The following is a 22,116-nucleotide window of genomic DNA, read 5'->3' as shown; positions in this document are numbered from 1 at the left end:
GCTAAACTTGCTAATTGAAAGCTGGTTTGCATGGAGGGAAGTAGGGGGATGCCAGCTATGTAAATTAGCATATGCCCGCATCTACCAGAAATCATGCCAGGCCAGGAGGAAATTAGGCAAATTAGGACGAGCACACAAGGCCAGAAGCAAGTTGAAGGCGCCCTGGTGGTCTACCTTCCCTGGGGGGCATGTGGCCACCAGTTCAGAGGTGATGAGATAATGCGGTCCGAGGGGGTCTCAACTGTGTCGGTGGGTGTGGGTGGGTGGGTGGGCGCATGCTGTCCCTCTAGGTCAGGGTGAGCTTTCCAGACAAGCTCTTGGATGCGTGCATCCCAAGCCCGCCCCCCTTTCCGCTTTAGGCGGCCCGAAGCCCCTTCATCAAATGCTGCACAGAAGCCCGGGCTCTGCTCGCTGCTGGTGGGCTTTGCTGGCTTAGCGACCTAAGCAATTTATCAGCACACGAGTCGCCCAGGGCTGGGCTAGGTGTCCCAGCCGCTGTTTGGGGCCAGGAGCACACGGAGGTGATGCTGATGGCGCTCCCAGGGACCAGGGTCTGCAGCAGGAGGTGGGCCCGAGCGGCTGCGACGCGCCGCCTGGCGGTGACTGCGTGTGACCGGCGCTGGACCTGCCGGCTGTGCTGGCTCAGGCTGTGCTCCGGGCTGAGCGAGGGTCCTGGGAGGAGGGACCCGTCCTCAGCCCCCAGGCAGCTCAGGGTGCTCGGCAGAAGCCGCCTGCGGTGGGTGAAGGCACAGTCCTGTGCCTGGGGGAATCCAGGACCAGTTCACGGTCCGACCGCGGGGCCAACCTGTGCAAAGGCCCGGAGGCGACCTGCCTGCTGCGTCGCAAGGGAGCTAGTGGGGCGTGGGGCACAGGCCGCCGGGGCAGAGGACCTGCTGGGGACTCAGGGAGATGTTGGGAAGATTCTCCCGAGAGATAAATCTACTCGCCCCCAGTGGCGATGGATGCCTGCGGGGCGTCGGGTCCGCGGCCGGCACCCCCTCGGGGCCCTGAGACCCGAGACGCCGGCCCCGCTTAATCCGGGCAGAGGGCGGCTGGCGCGGTGCCTGCTCGCGCCCCCAGCCCCGCCCGGCTCCACCGCCGCCGCCTTGGCCTCCGCTGGCCGCCGCGCGTGGATTCCGCTCCCGGGCCCGGCCGAGCTCGGGGCCCCTCCGTGCGCACCGTCCGCGCCACTCGGCGGCCTCCAGCGCCGCACGGGAGCCGGGGGCGCGATCCGCGGGACCCGGGTCCGCGCGCCCGCGCCACCCCCCACACCCCGCCCCGCCGCCTCCGCCCGCGCCGCCGCTGGGGGTCCAGGGGCGCGGGCGGCCGCAGCCTCGAGTAGGGGCGGGGGACTGGGGGGAGGGGGCGCACGGGCCCGGCCGGGGCCCCGGGGGCGGCGGCGGCGGCGGCGGCGAGGGCGGCCGCGCTCGGAGGGGGCGGGCGGCGGGCGGGAGGAGGGGCTCCCCGCGCGGGGCAGGGGCGGAGCGAGCGGCCGCGCCGCGGAACCAAGTGAGTTGGCTCCGGAGCCCGCGCCGCCGCCGGCCCGCACCTCGGGCGCCCGCCGCCCCCGCCGCCCCCGCCGCCGCCGCCCGCGCGGGGATGCAGGATGCTGGTGGGCGCCAGGCTCCCGCGGCGGCGGCGGCAGCAGCAGCAGCAGCAGCAGCAGCCCCGGCGGCGGCAGCCTCTCCTCTGGCCGATGAACGCAGACCCGCCGCCGCCGCCGCCGCCGCCCTGGGTATGGATGGTGCCCGGCGCGGCCGGGCTGCTTCGGCTGGGCGCCGGGGTCGCGCCCCCGCCCGTGCTGCTGGCCGCGGCGCAGCCCCCCGCCGCCCCGCTGCTCCCGGGGCCGCCCGGCTGGCCGGCCCCCGGCGAGCCCCTGCTGCCGCCGCTGCTGCCGCTGCCCTCTGCGCCAGACCACGCCGCCGCCGCCGCGCTCCACTACCCCTTGCTGCACGGGCAGGTAACGTGTCCGCAGCCCCCGGCCCCGGCCCCGGCCCCGGGGTCGCCGGCTGGGCCCCACCCCCGCCCCACCTCGCCCCCCCAACCCCCGCCCCACCTCGCCCCCCCCACCCCTGGGCGCGGCCCGCGTCTGCGTCTGGCCCCGGGGGGCGGCCCCTGGCCCAGCGGCCCGCGCGCCCTTTCCCCGCCCCCGGTGGTCCTCGGCTTCCCGAGCCATCAGGGCGCAGCCCGGCAGCCATGCCTCGGCGACAAAGTTCATGCTTCGACGGCCCGCGCTGCCTCCCGGCAGGTCCTGCGGCCGGTGGCGCCGGGCTGCGTGGGCCGCGCGCTCCGGACCCCGCACCCCAAGGCCAAGTTGGGACCGCCCTGGCCGCAACTTTCGCCCGGGCCGGGGTCGCTGTCCAGAGCGCGGTGCGGAAGTCTCCGCCGCTGCGGCCGCGAGCCGGGGCTGACTTATCGCAGAGAAGTTAATACTTTTACAGTCTCTGCCAGACTTGAAAAGCAGGCTGGGAATCAATAGCTATTTCTGATTCTGATCTGGGTGGGTTTTTTTTTTTTTTTTTTTTTTTTTGAAAATAGACTCAGGACAATGCTTGAGAGAATTCAAACCAATGGAAGCCGGCAAGGAAATCCTGCCTTTAATATTGGGAAATATTACGGGCGATTTCCCCTCCCACCTTGGTCAGCCTGAGTCCACCAGATTAGCTAATGCCGTAATGCACTTTAGAAGAGTTTGGGGTCGAAAGCCTGGAATTAAAAAGAAAAAGTGACTGTGCCTTTGATTAATGGTGCAACGGAGCAAGGCAGCCTGCTTTTGGCAAGACCCATTGTTTGCTATCTAACTATGCAGATGCATTTAAATCAGGGAATAACATGTATTTTATTCCAAAGATTGCCTTCATTAGCATATTCAAATGAGTGGTGTGTTAGAATACATCATTTAATTAATTTAATTCCAATATTATCTTGTGGGCTTTTCTAAAAGATATTATTAAACTCCTCCTAATTTGCTCTTTAGACTTAATGATACATCACATATGCGGTGCTGGATATCACATTTTGATGTGTGATGCAGTTCATATTGGGTTTTATTGAATAAAACGTTGGTAGCTTTTTCCATGTTTTGAAGGGGTTGTTATATCAGAGTGCTACCACTAGAGGTGTATAATGTCAAGGAACTACGGTTTTTTTTTCCTGTATAGAACACTGCATTTGTGTGTGTGTGTGTGTGTGTGTGTGTGTGTGTGTGTGTGTAAATTTAAAAAGAAAAATCCAAAACTCTTATCTTCTAAATATTTTCGTGCTACATGTTTTCTGTTAAATAACAGTATTCAGAACCAGAAGAATATTTTCCCATAACAGGAAAATTAAAAAACGCTTTTATGATCTTAAAACAAATAGATATCGAAACGTTCCATACCATTGAGCAGTGATCTTCCTGGTTCTCGACTGATGAAGATTCAGTTATTTGGATTAGGGAGACCGTCTCCTAAATTGTCTGCCCCCTTTCAGTGTTTGCTGTTTTATTCTGTGCACTGGGATCTTCGGTTATGTGATAACCTCACTTACCTTTTCTTTGGCTTGGAATGTATTTGCATTTGTGAACCTTGGGAAACTTTGAATCTTAACCCCTTAGCTGATTTTATTTTGAAAATATTAGTTGTGTTGGCTTTTTAAATGATAAACATAATTAATACAACACGTTGTGTTGAACAGATTATCATAAAATACAACTCCCTGCTTGCTTATGAAAAGAATTCAAGAATTGTAAGAGGAATGCCCAGCATTTCGTCTTTCCACTGTGGTTTCTCATTATCTCAAGGCGGAAACCCACTTCTTACCACATTCTTACGGTTTTGTGCTTGGAGATTCTTTCTCGGTATGGAAGAATGCAATGTTGGTGATGCGTTGTGATGATTCAAATAGGAAAACTTTTAAATTTTTAAAATTTTGTGAACATTTACAGTTTTCCTCCACTGTTGAAGGAGGGAATCTCTCTCCTAATCAAATGCATACATTTTAAAATTCTTTTTCAAAAGCTTTTCCCCCGGTATCTTGTGGTATGACCTAGCTGATCTATTTAGGCTAATGAGCACTCCCTTCTCTTCTCTTGGCTTTCAGTGGCTGTTTGGTGGCCATTCTCCGTCCATAGGACTGACCCCTTCTTCCACTGTGGAGCTGCTGCCCATTTTCCCACATGTCTGCCCGGCCGCTCTTCCTCCTCCTGTTGGGAAAAGTTGGATAGACAAAAGGATACCTAATTGTAAGGTAAAATGCAAGCAGTTTAATTAGATAAGGGGACCTTTAACTATTAATTTGTTGGGTCTCACCACAACAGCAGAAAACACTGTGCATTTTCTGATTGTAATCTGTAGGTCTAGAGAGAAACCTTTTTCAGAGTAAAATCAGTCTGTTCGAAAGCACCAGCAGAGGTGGGGGGGGGGTTCCTTTTGTTTTAACTTAAAAATGTGGATTCCATAGAACAATATGAGATTTCTACTTCCAATCAGAATCTACTTCTAAAAGTTTTCAGTTTTTGAATCTATAACCGTTGATCGGAATCTAGCCTGAAACATTATATAATTTAAGTATGAATTCTGAAAGCGGGGTTTTCTTGCCGTTATTGCTTTGAGTGTCCACCTTTCTGATGCTTCATCTTGGCTTTTGAATCCAAACCTAATGGCCACACTTTGTTTGCTCGGAAAACTGAATGCAACTAATATGGTGGCTTGCTCTACGGCAGACTGTTGACCTCAGTGGGCTGATTCTTCAATCTGTAAGCTGGCTGCTAGGTTGAAGTGACCAAGCCAATAGTTGAAGACCAGCCCAGAAGACTTTATCCAGAAGGTGACTGGTATCAGAGCAGACTGGTATCTTTAAATTTTAGCATGATGCTTTTGCAGAGCGCCCACTTACAGAATCTCCAATATTTGATCAAGGTTAGGGAAGAGAAATATTTTATAGCAGTGTTTAGCTTTTATCATGTGTCTTGTCTTAAATGTTATGCTTGCTTTATTTTTGGACAGATCTTTTTTAACAATTCCTTTGCTCTGGACTCAACATGGATATATCCTGAGGAATCAAGGTTGTTCCACGGGCACGAGAAGCCTCACTTGTTGGCGAATCAAGTGGCGATGTCTCTGTCCAGACCAGCTCCTGCCTCCAGGCCTCTTCCCACACTGGTGCTGGCGCCTCAGCCGATACCAGGTTGGTGCCCGGTGCCCTATGTACACACACACACACACACATATGTGTGTGTGTGTGTGTGTGTGTGTGTGTGTGTGTGTATATATATAGTTTATACATATACACATATATATGTATATATATATACATACATATATATTTTTATACAGCAAATATATATACATATATATATTTGCTTTAGTCGTGTTAATTTTAGGTATGAAAACCATATTTGTCGTTTTAAACAAATGGTTACTTCAAGTTATAGAGTTTTTCACGAGCATGATTCCTTTTTATGAAGAAACTGAGTGTTAGGTATCCCATTTACTGCGTTTTTAGACTATGGAATCTGTTTTTAAGATGAAGATTTGGTAGAGGGGATTTATTTGCACAGAATCATATATTTCTGGCGCTCAAATTTTAGAACAGGACCACATCTTCTGCCGAGAGCTCTTGGTAGGAGCGCTAATCGAACCCGTTGAACACGTGTGGCCATGCAGACTCAGGTGCGTGTGGCACGCTCCTTGATCTAGGGGCAGGGGCACATGCAGGATGTTTATGAATTTTGCCTGCACGTTGGGGGTGATAGTGGGACTGGCCTGTAAAAATATACCGTTTGGAAGATGGATTTTGTTCTATCTTTGGAGTCTGGTGGCCTGAAAGAACATTTGTCCTGGAACAGACTTCCATGAAACAATTTCTGGATGAAGGATTGTATAATAACCCTATATAGCAACAGGGGAATAAAATCATCTTATGAATTTTTAAATTGATTTTTAAAATCACCTTAACGTAGATCATATTATAAAAGCAAATGTTGTCCATGCCAAGATTATCTTGCAACGCCTTCCATTATGGAATATTTTATGACTTCAGAATTACATTATCTCCCTGTAATTTCCTACCTACCAAGCTTTTCTCAATATGTGTCTCTAAAATTTAGTAATAAGGACATGTTCCTGTGGATAACGCAGTGCTGGTTTAGGAGACGTATTTATTTTCTTGTCTCTTTGCCTATCTTATGTATTCTAATTTGCTATAGATCTTGTTTAGTAATAAGTCAGGAAGAACAACTCAACTATTAGTGTTTTTCACAGGCTTTAATGATTCTTGACTGAATCTTCCCTTCTGTCCTTGTAATTATGCATTACTGAGTTATTAAAATCTGAATGAGTATCATACATACATTTATAAACACTTTACGCTGAGATGATCCTGTTTCCTATTTAATTTAATGACCATAAAAGATGATCAGATAGCATGTCGTCGTATATCAAGATTCTGTGACTTTAACTGGCTTGAGTGCTATCCTTGAATATCAGAGAGACGTTTTTCAGTAGACCTAGTCCTCTTAGGAGCCCCCTACTATGAATGTGTGAAACATCTAGTTGACGAAGCTTATGGCTACTTTTCTTTCCTATGGAGATCGTTTATCGTTTGGGAAACAGATCACACTTTCTTCCAAGCATATTTGTGTTAGTTTTACCTTTGCCTTCTGGCTAATCTATCTTAAAGAACAAAAGAGAGGAATATTTCTTACTAACTTGGTGGATAATAGAATGACCATTCTGACTTGGTCTACCGTGTGTCAAATCTCTGCTTTCATTTTTCCCCGTTTTTTTTTTCTTTTTACTTATAAACCATAATAATATAGCACTTACCGTTTTGCTGTCTTCTGGGGAAATATTTGTCTGCCTTCATAGATAATTTTATAACAGTTAAATGCATGTGTTTTGAGAGGGGAGTTTCTGAACTCTGTGAAAAACTTGATGTTTTGATACATTTCAGAATTGTTAGGGATCACTATTCTGGAAAGTATGTGTTAAATGTCTTGTGTTCCAAAGAGCACATTTAGGGGTTTGTTTATGTGTTACTAACTGCGTAACAGAGGAACTGGGAAGGGGTGCCAGTAACTGGGCGAGGCGGGGGAGGTCAGCTCCGGGTCAACTGAAAAAATGCATCGTGCCAGGAGCACCCTAGTTAATAAGAAAATAAAACTTTATGAAACCCTTTCCATGTCCAGTTGTGGATGTATCATTAAAAGTAATTATTAAAATTGCTATGAAATTTTATATCTTGTTATAAATGGATACATTTAAATATTATATTAATTTGTTATTATATAGTTACACGTTTCAGATATAAAACTATATGTTGTATATTAGTGTATCATCTATAAATATGTTATATAATTGATATTTTAAATTGATCGGTCTTGTTGCGAATCGTTGTATTCATAAGTAAATGGCCTTCCATCACAGATCCATTTTATCGATGTCTTTTCAATTAATCAAAGAGGCACTGTTAGAACTCCAAAAGAACCAGAAGAATGAGTCAGCCCCCCTCGTTTTGAACAGGGCTGCCGAGGGAAGCTCATTTTTCTTTCTTGGATGCATAGCAATTTCTGCATAATGGTTGGTTTCGAAGTAGTGATTTGTGCGCTGTGTTGTGCTGTGTGTGGGGCACGATCAGAGCAGACCGTGAGCTCATGTGAGGTGACTCTAGAATGCGGCTGTTTGAGTAAGCATGTTGTTTGCCGAACTGAATTAGAGGTTGAAACAGGTGGGGATGTTGGTCTGGGTAGGTGATCCCTGAGACTCATATTAATATCGCCCCCCCCCCCAGATATACTGTTGGTTAGGAATTGGGGTGCCTGGGGGGCTCAGTCAGTCTTAGCTCAGGTCATGATCTCACGGTTCGTGGGTTCAAGCCCCACATCTGGCTCTGTGCTGACAGCTGGGGGCCTGGAGCCTGCTGCGGACTCTGTGTCTCCCTCTCTCTTCCCCTCCCCGACTCGCATTCTGTCTCTGTCTCTCTCTCTCTCTCTCTCTCTCTCAAAAATAAACAAACATTAAAAAAAATTTTTTAGGGGCGCCTGGGTGGCGCAGTCGGTTAAGCGTCCGACTTCAGCCAGGTCACGATCTCACGGTCCGTGAGTTCGAGCCCCGCGTCGGGCTCTGGGCTGATGGCTCGGAGCCTGGAGCCTGCTTCCGATTCTGTGTCTCCCTCTCTCTCTGCCCCTCCCCCGTTCATGCTCTGTCTCTCTCTGTCCCCAAAATAAATAAATGTTGAAAAAAAAAATTAAAAAAAAAATTTTTTTTTAAAAGAATTAACTGCACAACAACAGGGTCTCATGTAATATTAGCACAACTTTGGATTTGGGTAAGTCTTCAGAAGTCTAGTAAATATTATAAAGGACTTAACTTTATTTTGATACATCCCGGTCTCCCTCATGTTGACCAGAATAGTGATGGTCCGCCATCATATGCAGGTCTGAAAAAAAGCCCACTGACCAGTTTTAATCGTGGAAGCGGATAGTTAATATCCTATTCCCGCCTTCTTTCATCAGGTAGGCTGTCACTGTGCACCCCTCCCCCCCCCCCCCCCCCCCCCCCGCAGGGGTGACGCCTGAGCCAGGGCCGTGCCAGGCGCCACGAGGGAGATCATGCTCCAGCGGGGCTTAGGCAAGTTGGCAGATAAAGTTACACCACACGGATCATGTATGCTGGCTGCAGGCCTTCGAGGAGATCTTAGGAGGGGGACTGTCAGGAAAGACCCCCAGGAGGGTGACGCCACCGGAAACACACGAGCAAGACGTACGTGGCAGAACTTTAACGGGGCAGGAAGAGGGGGATGGGATTCCAAAGAAGCGGAGTGGAATGTTCCAAGACGCAAACACATGGGAAATGTTGCATCCGGTCATTATAAGCAGCTGGGTGTGGCGACACCACAGAGGCAGGTAGGGGGGAAGGGATGGGCGGTAAGTGGGCTTGGATCTGGGATCAGCAGACGGGCCCCGTCATCCCTCCGGTTCTGTTGTGAGGAAGCCGCCGCTCTTCACAGAGTGCTGCGGAATTTTCCATCCTTCCTTGGCTGAGGACCCGTGGTCCCTTCAGCACAGTGAAGCAGAACAGACACAGAGAAGACAGGGAGTTTTCTCATTGAAAAGTAAATCCCAGCGTTTAAAAATATGCAAAGTTACAGCTGTACTAGAAACTTAAGTCTCTGATGAATAATTTAGCGGCTTTTTAAGGAATTATCCCTAATTAAAGTGTGAATGGGTTGCACTGAGAAACGAGCCAGGACTCACTCATTCCCAGACGTCAGAAAGTGATTCAGGGCAGGACTGCTGGGGAGGAGAGGCGGCTTGCCACCAGCATGGCCTCCCTCCCTTGGGAAAATCCCCCAACAACGCCTGGTCAGAGATGACCAGGGAGAGAGGGAGAGAAAATGGAAGCTGAAGTGCGGAACTCTGCTTCACGAAAGGCTTATTTACTCACCAGAGGAGGAAGAGAAACAAACCTAGGAAAAGGTTCTTGCACAGGAACGTGTAAATATGTTGGGTAAATCAACTTTTGGTTTACCTCAGTAGGAAAAAAAAAAGTTTTATGAAAAAAGCAGCGAACAATGAGATCGAAAGGGAGCTGGTCAAGGTGCAAAGTCGTGGGGAAGATAGTTTGAAGAGATGAGGAGATAATACAGGGAAATTTTGAACTCTGGCCATTAAAATCAATAAAGAGAAGAACCAATTCTGGACGTAATGACAGATGACAGCACAGGAAAAGTCTCGAGCGTATGTATCTGGGACGACAAAAAAGATGAGAATAGCTAGAGAGAGTGATGTGTAAAATAGAAAGCAAACGGCACGTCTATTTTTATTTGACCTCCATAGGAAACGGAGTGCGGCTCAAGTATTACCCGTGGCCAGGCCGGATATCTTTCTCGCTATTTCCTGGTAAATTTTATGCATGGTAGGGGCACCACTTAACACAGGGGACAGCTTCACATCATCCTACAGTATTAGATGCGATTGGTTGTTGGGGAAGCTTTAGAGAATCATGAGCAAAAAGTTCGTGATTGAAGAAACGTATGTCCAACGGGAAAGTCATATGCGTAAGCAGGGAAAAGACGTTCTCGAGTAAGCCACGATGAGCTTTGTCGCAGCAAGTTTTCACCTCAAGTTCGACTTTGTCGGAAGTGAATCCTGCCTCTGTCCTACCTGGACAACTATTCCACGGCACGGCTCCCTCTTTCCTGTCAGTGTTGCCTCGTCGTTTGTTTTAAGCTCAGGTTAATCATTTGAAGGCACAGCCTCTGCCTTTGCCTTTCAGAGATGTAGCTCGGCATATTTAGAGTTGATTTCCTGTTTTTATATTTCTTCTGCCATATTATTATATCCTGTTTCTAATGGTATTTTGTGATTCCTTTTTTAAAATAATTTTTTTAAGTTTTTGTTTTAATTTTAGTTAGTTAGCATACGGTGTTAACTGATGTTAGTTTCAGGGGTACAATGTAGTGGTCCAGCATTTCCGTACATCACCCGGTGCTCATCAGGACAAGTGCACTCCTTAATCCCCATCAGCCACTTCGCCCGTCTTCCTACCCTCTTCCTCTCTGGTAGCCATCAGTTTGTTCTCTGTAATTCCTTTCTTTCACTCTCTTTTTACTCTCTTGCTGTGCTATTTGTGTTTTGACTTTGTTCACATGTGTTTTATATGGTGATTCGGAATGTGTCAATACTGACCCTCTCTTCTCAAGCAATTACCAGTAAGGTTTTGAAAGGCAGACTTGATCCTCTGTTTCCTCTGATTTCCAAACCATGACAGCACTATCTACTTCAGAATTCTTCCATAGCATATGAGAAGTTTGGGAAAATTTTGTCATAAAGACGTATAGTCTCTCTTTAATATCTTCTACTAACTGAGAAATTAATCTAAGGCAAGAACCAAGAGTGGGATTAGTTAGGCTTCAAAATATCTATAACTATCAACCATCTGTCAATCGTACAGAATACTTGTTAATTTGGTTACAGGAACGAGTGAAAAAGTCCAAGCAATATTCTTCCTAGAGAAGGAATTACAATAATGATAGTGATTTGAATAGACTACCTCAAATTGTGTTGTGTGTAACTAGGGAGACGAGAAATGAGAGATGCGAGTACGAAGGTACAAACTCTTTTAAAATCCCTCAACTTTGTTAAAAGCAGCAGAAACACTAGAAAACTCTCATACTTGAAGCCCAGATAACGTTATCTGCATCTGAGACCGGACCAGGGCTCCTGCCCAGCCTAGCACAGATGAGTGAGGGTCACAGCCGTCTGCCACTTACCAGGGTAAGACCTGGAGAGGGACCCTTCTTCTGTGGGGCAGGAATATGAGGATGGCTGAAAATTGAGGGGGGGTGCTCAGATATTAGGAAAGTCTGTCAGATACCCCAGAGCTTATCCTCAGCAAAAGGCATCGTTAAAGGGCTTCGAAGCCTATGGGACACTGAAGGCAACTGCGGCAACAAAATCCAAATCCAGGTCAACCCCCGAATACGCTGACGTACCTCATTCGCTAGCAGCTTCACAGAAGAAAGGGCGTGCCCGCTTCTAGCAGTAAATCCTATTTGTCCCACTCTCGGTTTTCTATCCACGATGTGTGGCATTCAGTTAAAAAGTCACAACACACACAAACAAAGCAAGAGATGCTAAACTATCATCAAGAGATAAAGCAAGCCACAGAACCAGACCCTCAGATGCCGCAGATGTTGGCGCTTTCAGACGGGGACTTTGAATTGCTGCGATTCATATCGTCATGCGTTTGTGGAAAAGGAGGACATGAGCAGATGGAGAATTTCATCACAGATGTGGAAAATAAAAACAACAACCTGGGGGCGCCTGGGTGGCGCAGTCGGTTAAGCGTCCGACTTCAGCCAGGTCACGATCTTGCGGTCCGGGAGTTCGAGCCCCGCGTCAGGCTCTGGGCTGATGGCTCTGAGCCTGGCTCAGAGCCTGGAGCCTGTTTCCGATTCTGTGTCTCCCTCTCTCTCTGCCCCTCCCCCATTCATGCTCTGTCTCTCTCTGTCCCAAAAATAAATAAACGTTGAAAAAAAAAAATTAAAAAAAAAAAAAAAAAAAAAAAAAAAAAAAAAAAAAAAAAAACAACAACCTGAAATACTAGGGAACAAAAGCATATTATAAGAAATGAAGACTACTTTGGTGGGTTCATGAATAGGTATGATTGCGTCCGAGGAAAGAATGAGCCAATGTATAGACACATCGACGGAAATTACTGAAATGGTAGCGCAAAGAGAAAACGCGTGAAACGATAGAGGTTTGACATTATAACAAATGGTTTAACACATGTATTCACTGAACTCTGAGGAGGAGGAGAGAAACCATGGCAAAAAACAAAAAAAATTATTTGAAGAAATAATGACCAAACACGATTTTAAAAATTAGGGAAACTGCCAAAGCATGGCTGCAAGAGACTCAGCAAACTCCACCGCTGAAAACTAGACAAATCACTTTAAGACTTCTGATTCAAAGATTAAACTCAAATCTTGAAGACAAATAAAGAAAAAAGGCACATTACACAGAAACAAAGATTAAAATTGTAGTCTTACTGTCAGGACCTATATAAGCCAGAAGGCACAAAATGACATCGGAAAAGGACCAAGATAAAAAAATCTCTTCTCAAGGGGCACCTGGGTGGCTCAGTTGGCTAAGTGTCCAACTCCTGGCTTCAGCCCAGGTCATGATCTCACAGTTTGTGAGTTCAAACCGTGACTTGGGCTGTGTGCTGGCAGCACGGAGCCTGCTTGGGATTCTCTCTCTCTGCCCTTCCCGTGCTGGTGCTCTCTCTCTCTCTCTCAAAATAAATAAATAAAATGTAAAAAATCTCTCTTCAAGACCTTTTTACCAAGATAAAACAGTTCTCAAAAACAAGGTGAAATAAATATTTTCCCAAACAAACTAAAGCTGAAGAGAATTCATCGTCAGTAAACCTGTAGTTCAAGAAATATAAAGAAGCATATCAAGCAGAAGTAATATAATAGCAGGGAGAAGCTAGCATGTGCAAAAAGAAATAAGAATCCTAGAGATTAAATACAGTAAGGTAACATATATTTTCCTTCTTCTTAATTGCTAACTGTGTAAAGGATGAGCAGTAGTGATATAATGTATGTAGATGGAATATATAAAATCAACATATATGTCGGCGATCACAAAGAAGGGAAGGGAGAAATTGGAAGGGTAGAGCTGTACGTCTATTACACCACACATCAAGGGTTATGTTATTATTTGAAGGCAAACTCTGGTGAAGTAAATGCATATTATAAAGCATGAAGGGAGCACTCACAAATTATTTAAAAGGTTGCAACTAATGATGGGGCGCCTGGGTGGCGCAGTCAGTTAAGCGTCCGACTTCAGCCAGGTCACGATCACGCGGTCCGTGAGTTGGAGCCCCGCGTCAGGCTCTGGGCTGATGGCTCAGAGCCTGGAGCCTGTTTCCGATTCTGTGTCTCCCTCTCTCTCTGCCCCTCCCCCGTTCATGCTCTGTCTCTCTCTGTCCCAAAAATAAATAAATGTTGAAAAAAAAATTAAAAAAAAAAAAAGGTTGCAACTAATGAAACAATAGTGGAGATAAAATTAGAATCATAACAACACAAAAGCAGGCAGAAATAGGAAGAAAAGGATCAAAGTACAGATGGAACAAATGTTAAAAAAAAATAGTAACTACAACATGGTAGGTTTAAGTACAAAAGTATCAGCTCCCAAATTAAAAGGCAGTATTCATCCTCAAGTACGTGATGTCCATAAGGAAGTCATTTTAAAAATAAACATATAGAGTAGATAAAAGTGAGACTATAGGAAATACACAGCATGCAAGTACCAATCAGAAGGCTGGCGTGCCTGCATTAATATTAGGCAGATTGGAATTCAGAGCAGGAAGTATTACCAGGGATGAAAAAGGACATTACGTAACTAATAAAACATACTTAAAAACATACCAAGAAGGCATGACAATTCTAAACGTGTCTCCATGTGGGGCGCCTGGGGGGCTCGGTCGGTTGAACATCCGACTTTGGCTCAGGCCATGATCTCATGGTTTATGGGTTCGAGCCCCACGTTAGGCTCTGTGCTGACAGCCCGGAGCCTGCTTCAAATTCTGTGTCTCGCCCTCTCTCTGCCCCTTCCTTGCTCCCATTCTGTCTGTCCGTCTCTCTCCGAAAAATAAACAAATATTAAACGCGCCTGCATCCAGTGAGAGAACATCAGCATGCTTGAAACAAGGATGGACCGAACAAAGAAGTAGACCAATAGTAGCTGGAGACTGCGGCACTCATCTCTCAGGAGTTCACGGAGTGAGAAGGCGAAATATCAGTACAGACGTAGAGACCTTACACAGGACCATCCGCCAGTTTGATCAAGTCGACGTTTATGGAACACTCTGCCTAACGAGATTAGCGTGCATAGTTTTTGTGTGATTCACCAATATAAATCATATTCCTGACCAGAAAACAAGTCAGCAAATCTTAAATAGTTAAAGATGTATATCATGTGTTCTCTTGCCACAATATGATTAATTTAGAAATCAGTAGCAGGGGAAAAAAAAAAAAAGTCCAGAAAATTTCCAGGTATCTGGAAATTAAATGAAAAACTGTCAGGTGCTGTATAGCTGAAAGAGGAAGTGATGGAGAAAATGTAAAAATATTTAGAATTGGATGTAAATGAAAGTCAATTTTAAAAATTCTTGTGGGACATAGCTAAAGCAGAGTATGGACAGAAATTTGTTGCATTAAAATGCCTATATTCTCAAGAACATATTAGCAAATTGAATTCAACACATTAAAAGGAGCATACGCCATGATGAGGTGGGATCCATCCCGGGATGTGGGGATGGTTCAACACCTGCAAATCAATAAATGTGCATCACATTAAGAGACTGACAGATGAAAATCATATACTCCTCCTAATAGATGCAGAAAAAGCATTTGATAAAATACGATATCCTTTCATGATAAAAAAAAAAAACCCTCAACAAACTGAGTACAGAAGGAACATACCTCAACATAATAAAGGCCTATGTGACCAGCCCTCGGGTGTCATTGTACTCAACAGTGAAAGGTTGAAAGTTTTTTCTTTAAGATCAGAAACAGGACAAAGATGTCCATTGTCACCACTCTTATTCAACGTTGTACTGGAAGTCCTAGCTAGAGCAATCAGGCCAAGAAAGAAATAAATAGCATCCAAAACAGAAAGAAAGGTGTAAAATTATCTTTATATGCAGATGATATAATCTTATATGGAGAAAAATCCCAAAGAGTAAGCCAAAACTCTGTTGGAACTAATCAAATTCAGTAGAGTTGCAAGACACAAAATCAACATACAGAAAGCAGTTGCCTTTCTATTTCACTACTTCTATTTTCTATTTCACTAAAATATCTGAAAAAGAAATAAAACAATCCTATTCACAATAGCATTAAAACCCATAAAATACTTAGAAATAAATTTAACCAAAGAAGTGAAAGATCTGTGCTATGGAAACCATAGGACTTTGACAAAACAAATTGCAGAAGACACACACACACACACACACACACACACACACAAAGAAAAAAAAAACATTGTCTGTGTTCATGGATCAGAATAATTCATATTGTTAAAATGTCCATATTACCCGAAGCCACATATATAGATTCAATGCAATTCCTATTAAAATTCCAATGGCATTTTTCACAGAAATGGAAAAAAATCCTAAAATATTTATGGAACCACAAAAGACCCTGAACAGCCAAAGCAATCCTGAGAAAAAAGAATAAAGCCAGAGGCATCACATGCCCTGATGTCAAACTATAATGCAAAGCTACGGCGACCAAAACAGCATGGCATTGGCATAAAAATAGACACACAGACCAATGGAACAGACTAAAGAGCCCAGAAGTGAACCCCTACATATGTATGAAACTACTATTTGACAAGGGAGCCAAGAATATTCAATGAGGAAAGGATAGTCTCTTCTGTAAATGGTGCTGGGGAATTGGGTGACCACGAGCAGAAAAATGAAATTTCATAATATATAAATGTTGAATTACTATGTCATTCACCTGAAACTATTATAATGTGGTAGGTCAGCTATACTTCAATCAAAAAGGCAAATTTAGACCCCTATCCTACACACTCACAAAAATTAAAGACTTAAACGTAAGACCTGAAACTGTAAGACTCCTAGGAGAAAACAAAGAAAAAACTCCCTGATGTTGATCTTGGCAACAAGGTTTTGGATATGATGCCAAAAGCACAAACAACAAAAGCAAAAATGAAAAGGTGGGACGACATCAAACTTAAAAGCTTCTGCACAGCCAAAGAAACAATCGGGAAGATGAAAGAACAAGTTATGGAATGGGGGGAAGTATTTGCAAACCATGCATCTGTCAAGGGCTAATGTTCAAAATATATAAAGGACTCCTACAACTCAGTAACAACAGAGCACACGATCCAGTTAAAAAATGGGCAGAAGAACTAAATAGACGCTTCTCCACAGAAGACGTCCAGATGGCCAACAGGTACATGAGAAGATGCTCAACATCCCTCATCATCAGGGAAATGCAAATCAAAACCACAGTGAGACACCACCTCACACCTCTCAGAATGGCCGCTGTCGGAAAGACAAGAGATAAGTATTGGTGGCGGTATGGGAAAAGGAACCACTTTTGCACTGTTGCTGGGGATGTAAATTGGTGCAGCCACTGTGGAAAACAATATGGAGGTACCCCCCACCCCCAAATGAAAAATAGAACTTTCCTATGATCCAGCAATCCCACTTCTGGGTATATATTCAATGAATTGAAATCAGGATCTTGGGGAGACACCTGCACTCCCATGTTTATTGCAGAATTATTCACGGCAGCCAAGGTATGGAAGCGATCTCAGTGTCTGTCTGTGGATTAATTGATAAAGGATAAAAAAGATGTGGTACATATACTTAATGGAATGTTACTCAGCCACGAGGAAGAAAGAGGTTCTGCTGTTTGTGACACCACAGATGGACCTTGAGGCTGTCGTGCTACGTAAGTCAGGCAGAGAAAGACAAATACTACGTGATTTCACTTCCCAGCACAATCTAAAAAAGCCAAACTCACGGAAACAGAGAGGAGACGGGGGGGATCGCCAGGGCAGATGTCGGTCAAAATGCACGAACTTGCAGTTAGAAGACAAATACATTCAGGGGATCCGAGGCGCAGCTTGGCGTTGATACTCAACAACAGTGTATTATATACTTTGAAGTTGCTAGGAGACTAGATCTTAAATGTTCTTACCAAAAACAGAGAAACAAAGAAAACCAGAAGAAAGTTCTGAAATCAATGATCAAAGCTTCCGCCTTAAGAAACCAGAAAAGAGAGAGAGCTAATTAGCCAGAAACAAGCAGAAAGAAGGAAATACTATTGACAAGAGCAGAAATCAAAAAAACTAGAAACAGAAGAATATAAAGAAAATCAATGAAACCAATGGCTTTATTTATGTGTTTGTTTATAGAATGGTCAATACAACTGAAAACCCCCTGGCTATAGAGAATAAGAAAAAAAAAAAAAGAGAGACAACACAGATTGTTGACGTCAGGAATCAGAAGAGGGACATCACTATGGGTCTTAACATAAAAATGAAACAGAAAAGTATTATAAACTGCTTCATGATGATAAGCTCAACAGTTTACATCAAGGAGACAAATTTGTTGTGAGTCACAAGCTACCCGTGCTCACTCGAGAAATGAAAAACATGAATGGCACTGTGTCTATTAACAATATTGAATTCGTAAAGTCAATCCTTCCAACAGCGAACACTCCAGACCCAGACAGCTTCAGTATAGTTCTACCCAATATTTGAAGAAAATGATACTAAATTTAAGTAAACTTGTTTGGAACTAAAAGCGGGAATAACGTTTCTCAATTTTAATTAATTAGCTAATTAATTAAATGTACGTATGCATATGTTTCTTTTTGAGGTAAGCGTTCCTCTGATACAGAACTCGAATAGTGCAAAGAGAGACAGTTACACACCAATATACTTCATAAACAGAGATACAAATATCCTCAACATGATATTAGCTAATATGTAAAACTGCTGATACATCATGACCAAGCAGGGCTTCTTCTAGGAAATCAATGCCGGTTCAACATTAGCAAATCAATGTTATTTACTTTACCAAAAGGATAGAGAAAAAAAAGCAATATGACCATTTCAACGGATGCAGAAAATACATTTGTCAAATTCAGCATCTCTTCAGATTAAGAAAAATAAAAACAACAAACAAACCTTGAAGTCAACTAGGAATTAAAGGGAGCTTCCTCAGACGAAGAAAGGACATCTTTTAAAGAGTCACAGCTAATATTATATTTACAATATAATATTATATTAGTGAATTCCTGATGCTTTTTCTCAAGGCAAGGATTTATGCTCTCCGTACTCCCATGCAAAATTTTACTAGAAGTCCTAACCAATGCAATAATACAAAAAAAGAAAAGAAAAGAAAAGCATACAGTCAAAATGCAAAAATATATAGACAAAATGATTGCATATAGACCATCTCAAAGAGTTTACCAAATGCCACTAGTTCTCATAAGTGAAGTTAGCAAGTTGCAGGACACAAGGTTAGTGTGAAAATCCACTTGTGTTCCTGTATTACTATTGATGAACCATTGGAAATTAAAATAAAATAGCAGTAGCATTAAAACACCAAAAACAGGTTAACCTGCTAAAATATATGCCCTGAAAACTACAGAACATTGATGGGGGAAATCAAAGACATTAATAAGTGGAGAGATGTTTTTCATTAATGGGCTGCAAGACTTAATAATGGTAAGATATCAGTTGTCTCCAAATTGATCTATAAACTCCACATAATCCTGACAAAATGCCAGGTCCTTGAAATTGACAAGCTGAGTCTATCTGGAAAGCTGAAGAAAGCAGGACGGCCACAGCAGTTTGGAAAACATTGCGGAGGAATCGTACATAACTGATTTGAACGTTCACGATAAAGCTGCAGGAATGAAGAAGCATAGGAACAGAGATCGATAGAACGTAGCAAGAGACCTTCCAGAAACAGGCACACATGGGTAGGGTTAATTTATTTTTGACAAAGGTGCAAAGGCATTCAGTACAGAAAACTTACCTTTTGCAATGAACAGTTTAGGAACAATTGAACATTCATCTTTGCGATAAACAAACAAACCCTAACCAATACTTTGTATCACATACAAAAATTAACTCAAAATAGATTACGGACTTGATTATAAAAGCCAAACCCCTAGAACTTCTGAAAGGAAACATAAAAGTAAAAGTTTTAACCTTGAATTAGGCAAAGATGGCTTAGATAGAACACCAGAAGCCCGAACCATACAAGAAAATGTATCAACAAATTGTTCTTCGTCGACATCAAATGTTGTGCTTTGAAAGGACTTTTAATGGAATGAAAAGAAAAGCCACAGACTGGGAGAAGATATTTGCAAAACATATTATCTGATAAAGAATTGATATCCAGAATACACAAAGAACTCTTGTAAGTTAATAATAAGAAAGCAAACAACCCAACAAAAATAGGCAAAATATGTGACGAGCCACATCACCAACAAAGATACATGGATGGCAGTGGTACACATGAAAGTATGTTCATCGTCTTCTATCATTAGGGAAATGCCAATGAAAAACCATAACGAGGTGCCCCTTTGTATCAGGACGGCTGTGATTTAGACGATACACTGGCGGCGCCTCGCACCTGTGAAGGTGGGGACCAGCTGAAATTTCCCCAACTTGCTGGTGGGAGTTCGACACGGGAGGGTCACCTGGGAAATCAGTTTGGCAGGGTCTCATATTCCCCGTGACGTCATTGCTAGGTGTTCACCCAAGAAAAACAGAGAGGCGTGTCCACACAAAAACCTAGACACGAGTGTTTGTACTGGCTTTCTCGGTGAGCGACAAACTTGGGGGCAATCCAAATACCCGTTGACTGTTGAATGGACTGACAAACTTGGGCGCGTCCAAACAAGGGGCCCTGATGGGAACAGCGAGGAAGGGACCCCTGGTATGCTCAGTGATGTCACTGAGTCCCAAAGACATTATGCTAAGTGAGAGTCCAGAATCAAATGTGTGTTGCATACGATTACGTTTTTGTGACATGCCATGGACAGCAAAGCTGTAAGACCAAAACCAGATCAGTGGTTCCCCGGGACTGAGTGGGGTGGCAGGAAGGTGTTGACCGTAAAGGGGCAGAGGGCATGTTGTGGGGTGTGGACAGGTATCAGACTGTGAGGGTGGCTGCGTGACTGCAGTTGTGGACATTCAGAGAGCTCTACTCCTAGAAAGAGTGAATGCTGCTCCATGTAAATTATGTCTGAAGGCGCCCAACTTTTTTTTCCTTTTAAACAGAGTCATAAGAGACGTACCCAGTAAAATATGTAAACCTTGTCTGACCTTGGTTGGAATAAACCAAACAAAAAATTGTAAGACAGCTGGAGAAATCTGAACAATAAGTGTTTAATAATTCTAAGGAATTATCGTTAATGTTTTTATTTTTATTTATTTTTATTTTTGAGAGAGAGAGACAGAGTGTGAGCAGGGGAGGGGCAGAGAGAGAGAGAGGGAGACCCAGAATCCGAAGCAGGCTCCAGGCTCCGAGCTGTCAGCCCAGAGCCCAACTCGGGGCTCGAACTCACGAACGGCGAGATCGTGACCGGAGCCAAAGTCGGGGACGCTTAACGACTGAGCCACCCAGGCGCCCCTAGGGGATTATTGTTAATTTGGTAATTTGTAGGTGTGATAAGAGTTCCATGCTTATGCTTTTAAAAAGAACCTTCTAACTGAGAGATACCTGTTACGCCATGTGGGCGGAGCTGAAGCCAGTCACGGGTTTACCGGATCAGAATCCGGGTGTGGGGCTGGGGTGGCTGGGGTGTGAGCGTGGACAGGTCTAAAGCCTGCCGTGAGCTGACACTTGTGGGGCCCTGGGGCCCTGGGGTTCGTCACACTGTTCTCTATTGTATCACTGTTGAAAGTTTTCACAGTAAAAATTAAAGGAAAATGAGCAAGAAAATGACACCCCCGGGGCGCCTGGGTGGCGCAGTCGGTTAAGCGTCCGACTTCAGCCAGGTCACGATCTCGCGGTCCGTGAGTTCGAGCCCCTCGTCGGGCTCTGGGCTGATGGCTCAGAGCCTGGAGCCTGTTACTGATTCTGTGTTTCCCTCTCTCTCTGCCCCTCCCCCGTTCATGCTCTGTCTCTCTCTGTCCCAAAAACAAATAAACGTTGAAAAAAAAAAATTAAGAAAATGACACCCGGAAGCACACCTGAAGGAGTTACAAGAGGCATTGCGCAGATCTCCCGCCTGTCACTCTCATCGAACTTGAAAATCGAAGGTGAACTGTAAGGAGACCCCCAGCATCCGGGAAGTGAAAACACTACCCAAGAATAAATGAATAAAGCAGGAATCAGTTCTACAAAAATAAACGCTTTATGCGGTGACCACACACGATGTGTGCGCATGAGAAGTGGTAGGTGTGACGGCCGTGCCGCTCGGAGAGCCCAGCATCAGTTCGCCTTCGGTCAAGGCAGCAGGAAGGGAGACAGAAATAGGGAAAATGTGAGGAAGCAAATGATAAAAATAAAGGCATACGTTTGTAGTTTTAAAAACAAATAAATTGATTTTAAAAAGCACGCCCCACCCATGGTCAGAAAAAAAAACCAGATTAGGTGGAAACATTTCTGCTCAATACCGGTAGTTTTTTAAATAATTAGATGAACTGTTTTCTGGGACGCAATGAGCTATTCAACTCGGGCCAGGGTGGGGTAGCCTGGGTCACAGCCCCCAGGACAGGTGCTCAAACACTCGCCCTCACGGCTCCCTGCACCTGTCTCTCTCTGCAGCCTGGCACCCCCAGGTGTGACCTGTAAAGTCTCCCGGACTCCAGCCAGGGTCTTCTCATACAGAGTTTGTTTCAGAATGTAGAAAATGGTAAGATGCTGACAGATTATGAAGTCGGCCACCCATTTCACCAATGTTTTTCAAAAATAGGAAAAAAAAAGAGAGAGAGAAGGGAATAAATGATTTGGACAGATCTCAGTTGGAAAGGTGGCTGTAAAATCCTAAAAGCATTATTGAAAATGTAACAATATAGTAACAATAACATCTGCCAGGATTCAGTGGAACACATTTCAT

The 22,116-nt window shown here is 44.6% G+C and overlaps 1 protein-coding gene across 1 annotated transcript in view; it reads left to right on the top strand.

The window, feature by feature from the left end:
- Positions 1 to 1,591: 1,591 nt before the first annotated feature.
- The window catches only part of TCERG1L (transcription elongation regulator 1 like), a 194,124-nt gene continuing 173,599 nt past the window's right edge, over positions 1,592 to 22,116 (top strand). Inside the window, exons 1-3 of the mRNA XM_043597899.1 lie at positions 1,592 to 1,960; positions 4,081 to 4,227; positions 4,986 to 5,166. Of these exons, the coding sequence (XP_043453834.1) occupies positions 1,607 to 1,960; positions 4,081 to 4,227; positions 4,986 to 5,166 (682 nt within the window). The 5' untranslated portion in view covers positions 1,592 to 1,606. The remainder of the gene's footprint in view (positions 1,961 to 4,080; positions 4,228 to 4,985; positions 5,167 to 22,116) is intronic.

This window comes from Prionailurus bengalensis, chromosome D2 (genome assembly GCF_016509475.1).
Source record: "Prionailurus bengalensis isolate Pbe53 chromosome D2, Fcat_Pben_1.1_paternal_pri, whole genome shotgun sequence".
NCBI classification, from domain to species: Eukaryota; Metazoa; Chordata; class Mammalia; order Carnivora; family Felidae; genus Prionailurus; species Prionailurus bengalensis.
This window is presented reverse-complemented; position numbering and strand designations above follow the sequence as displayed.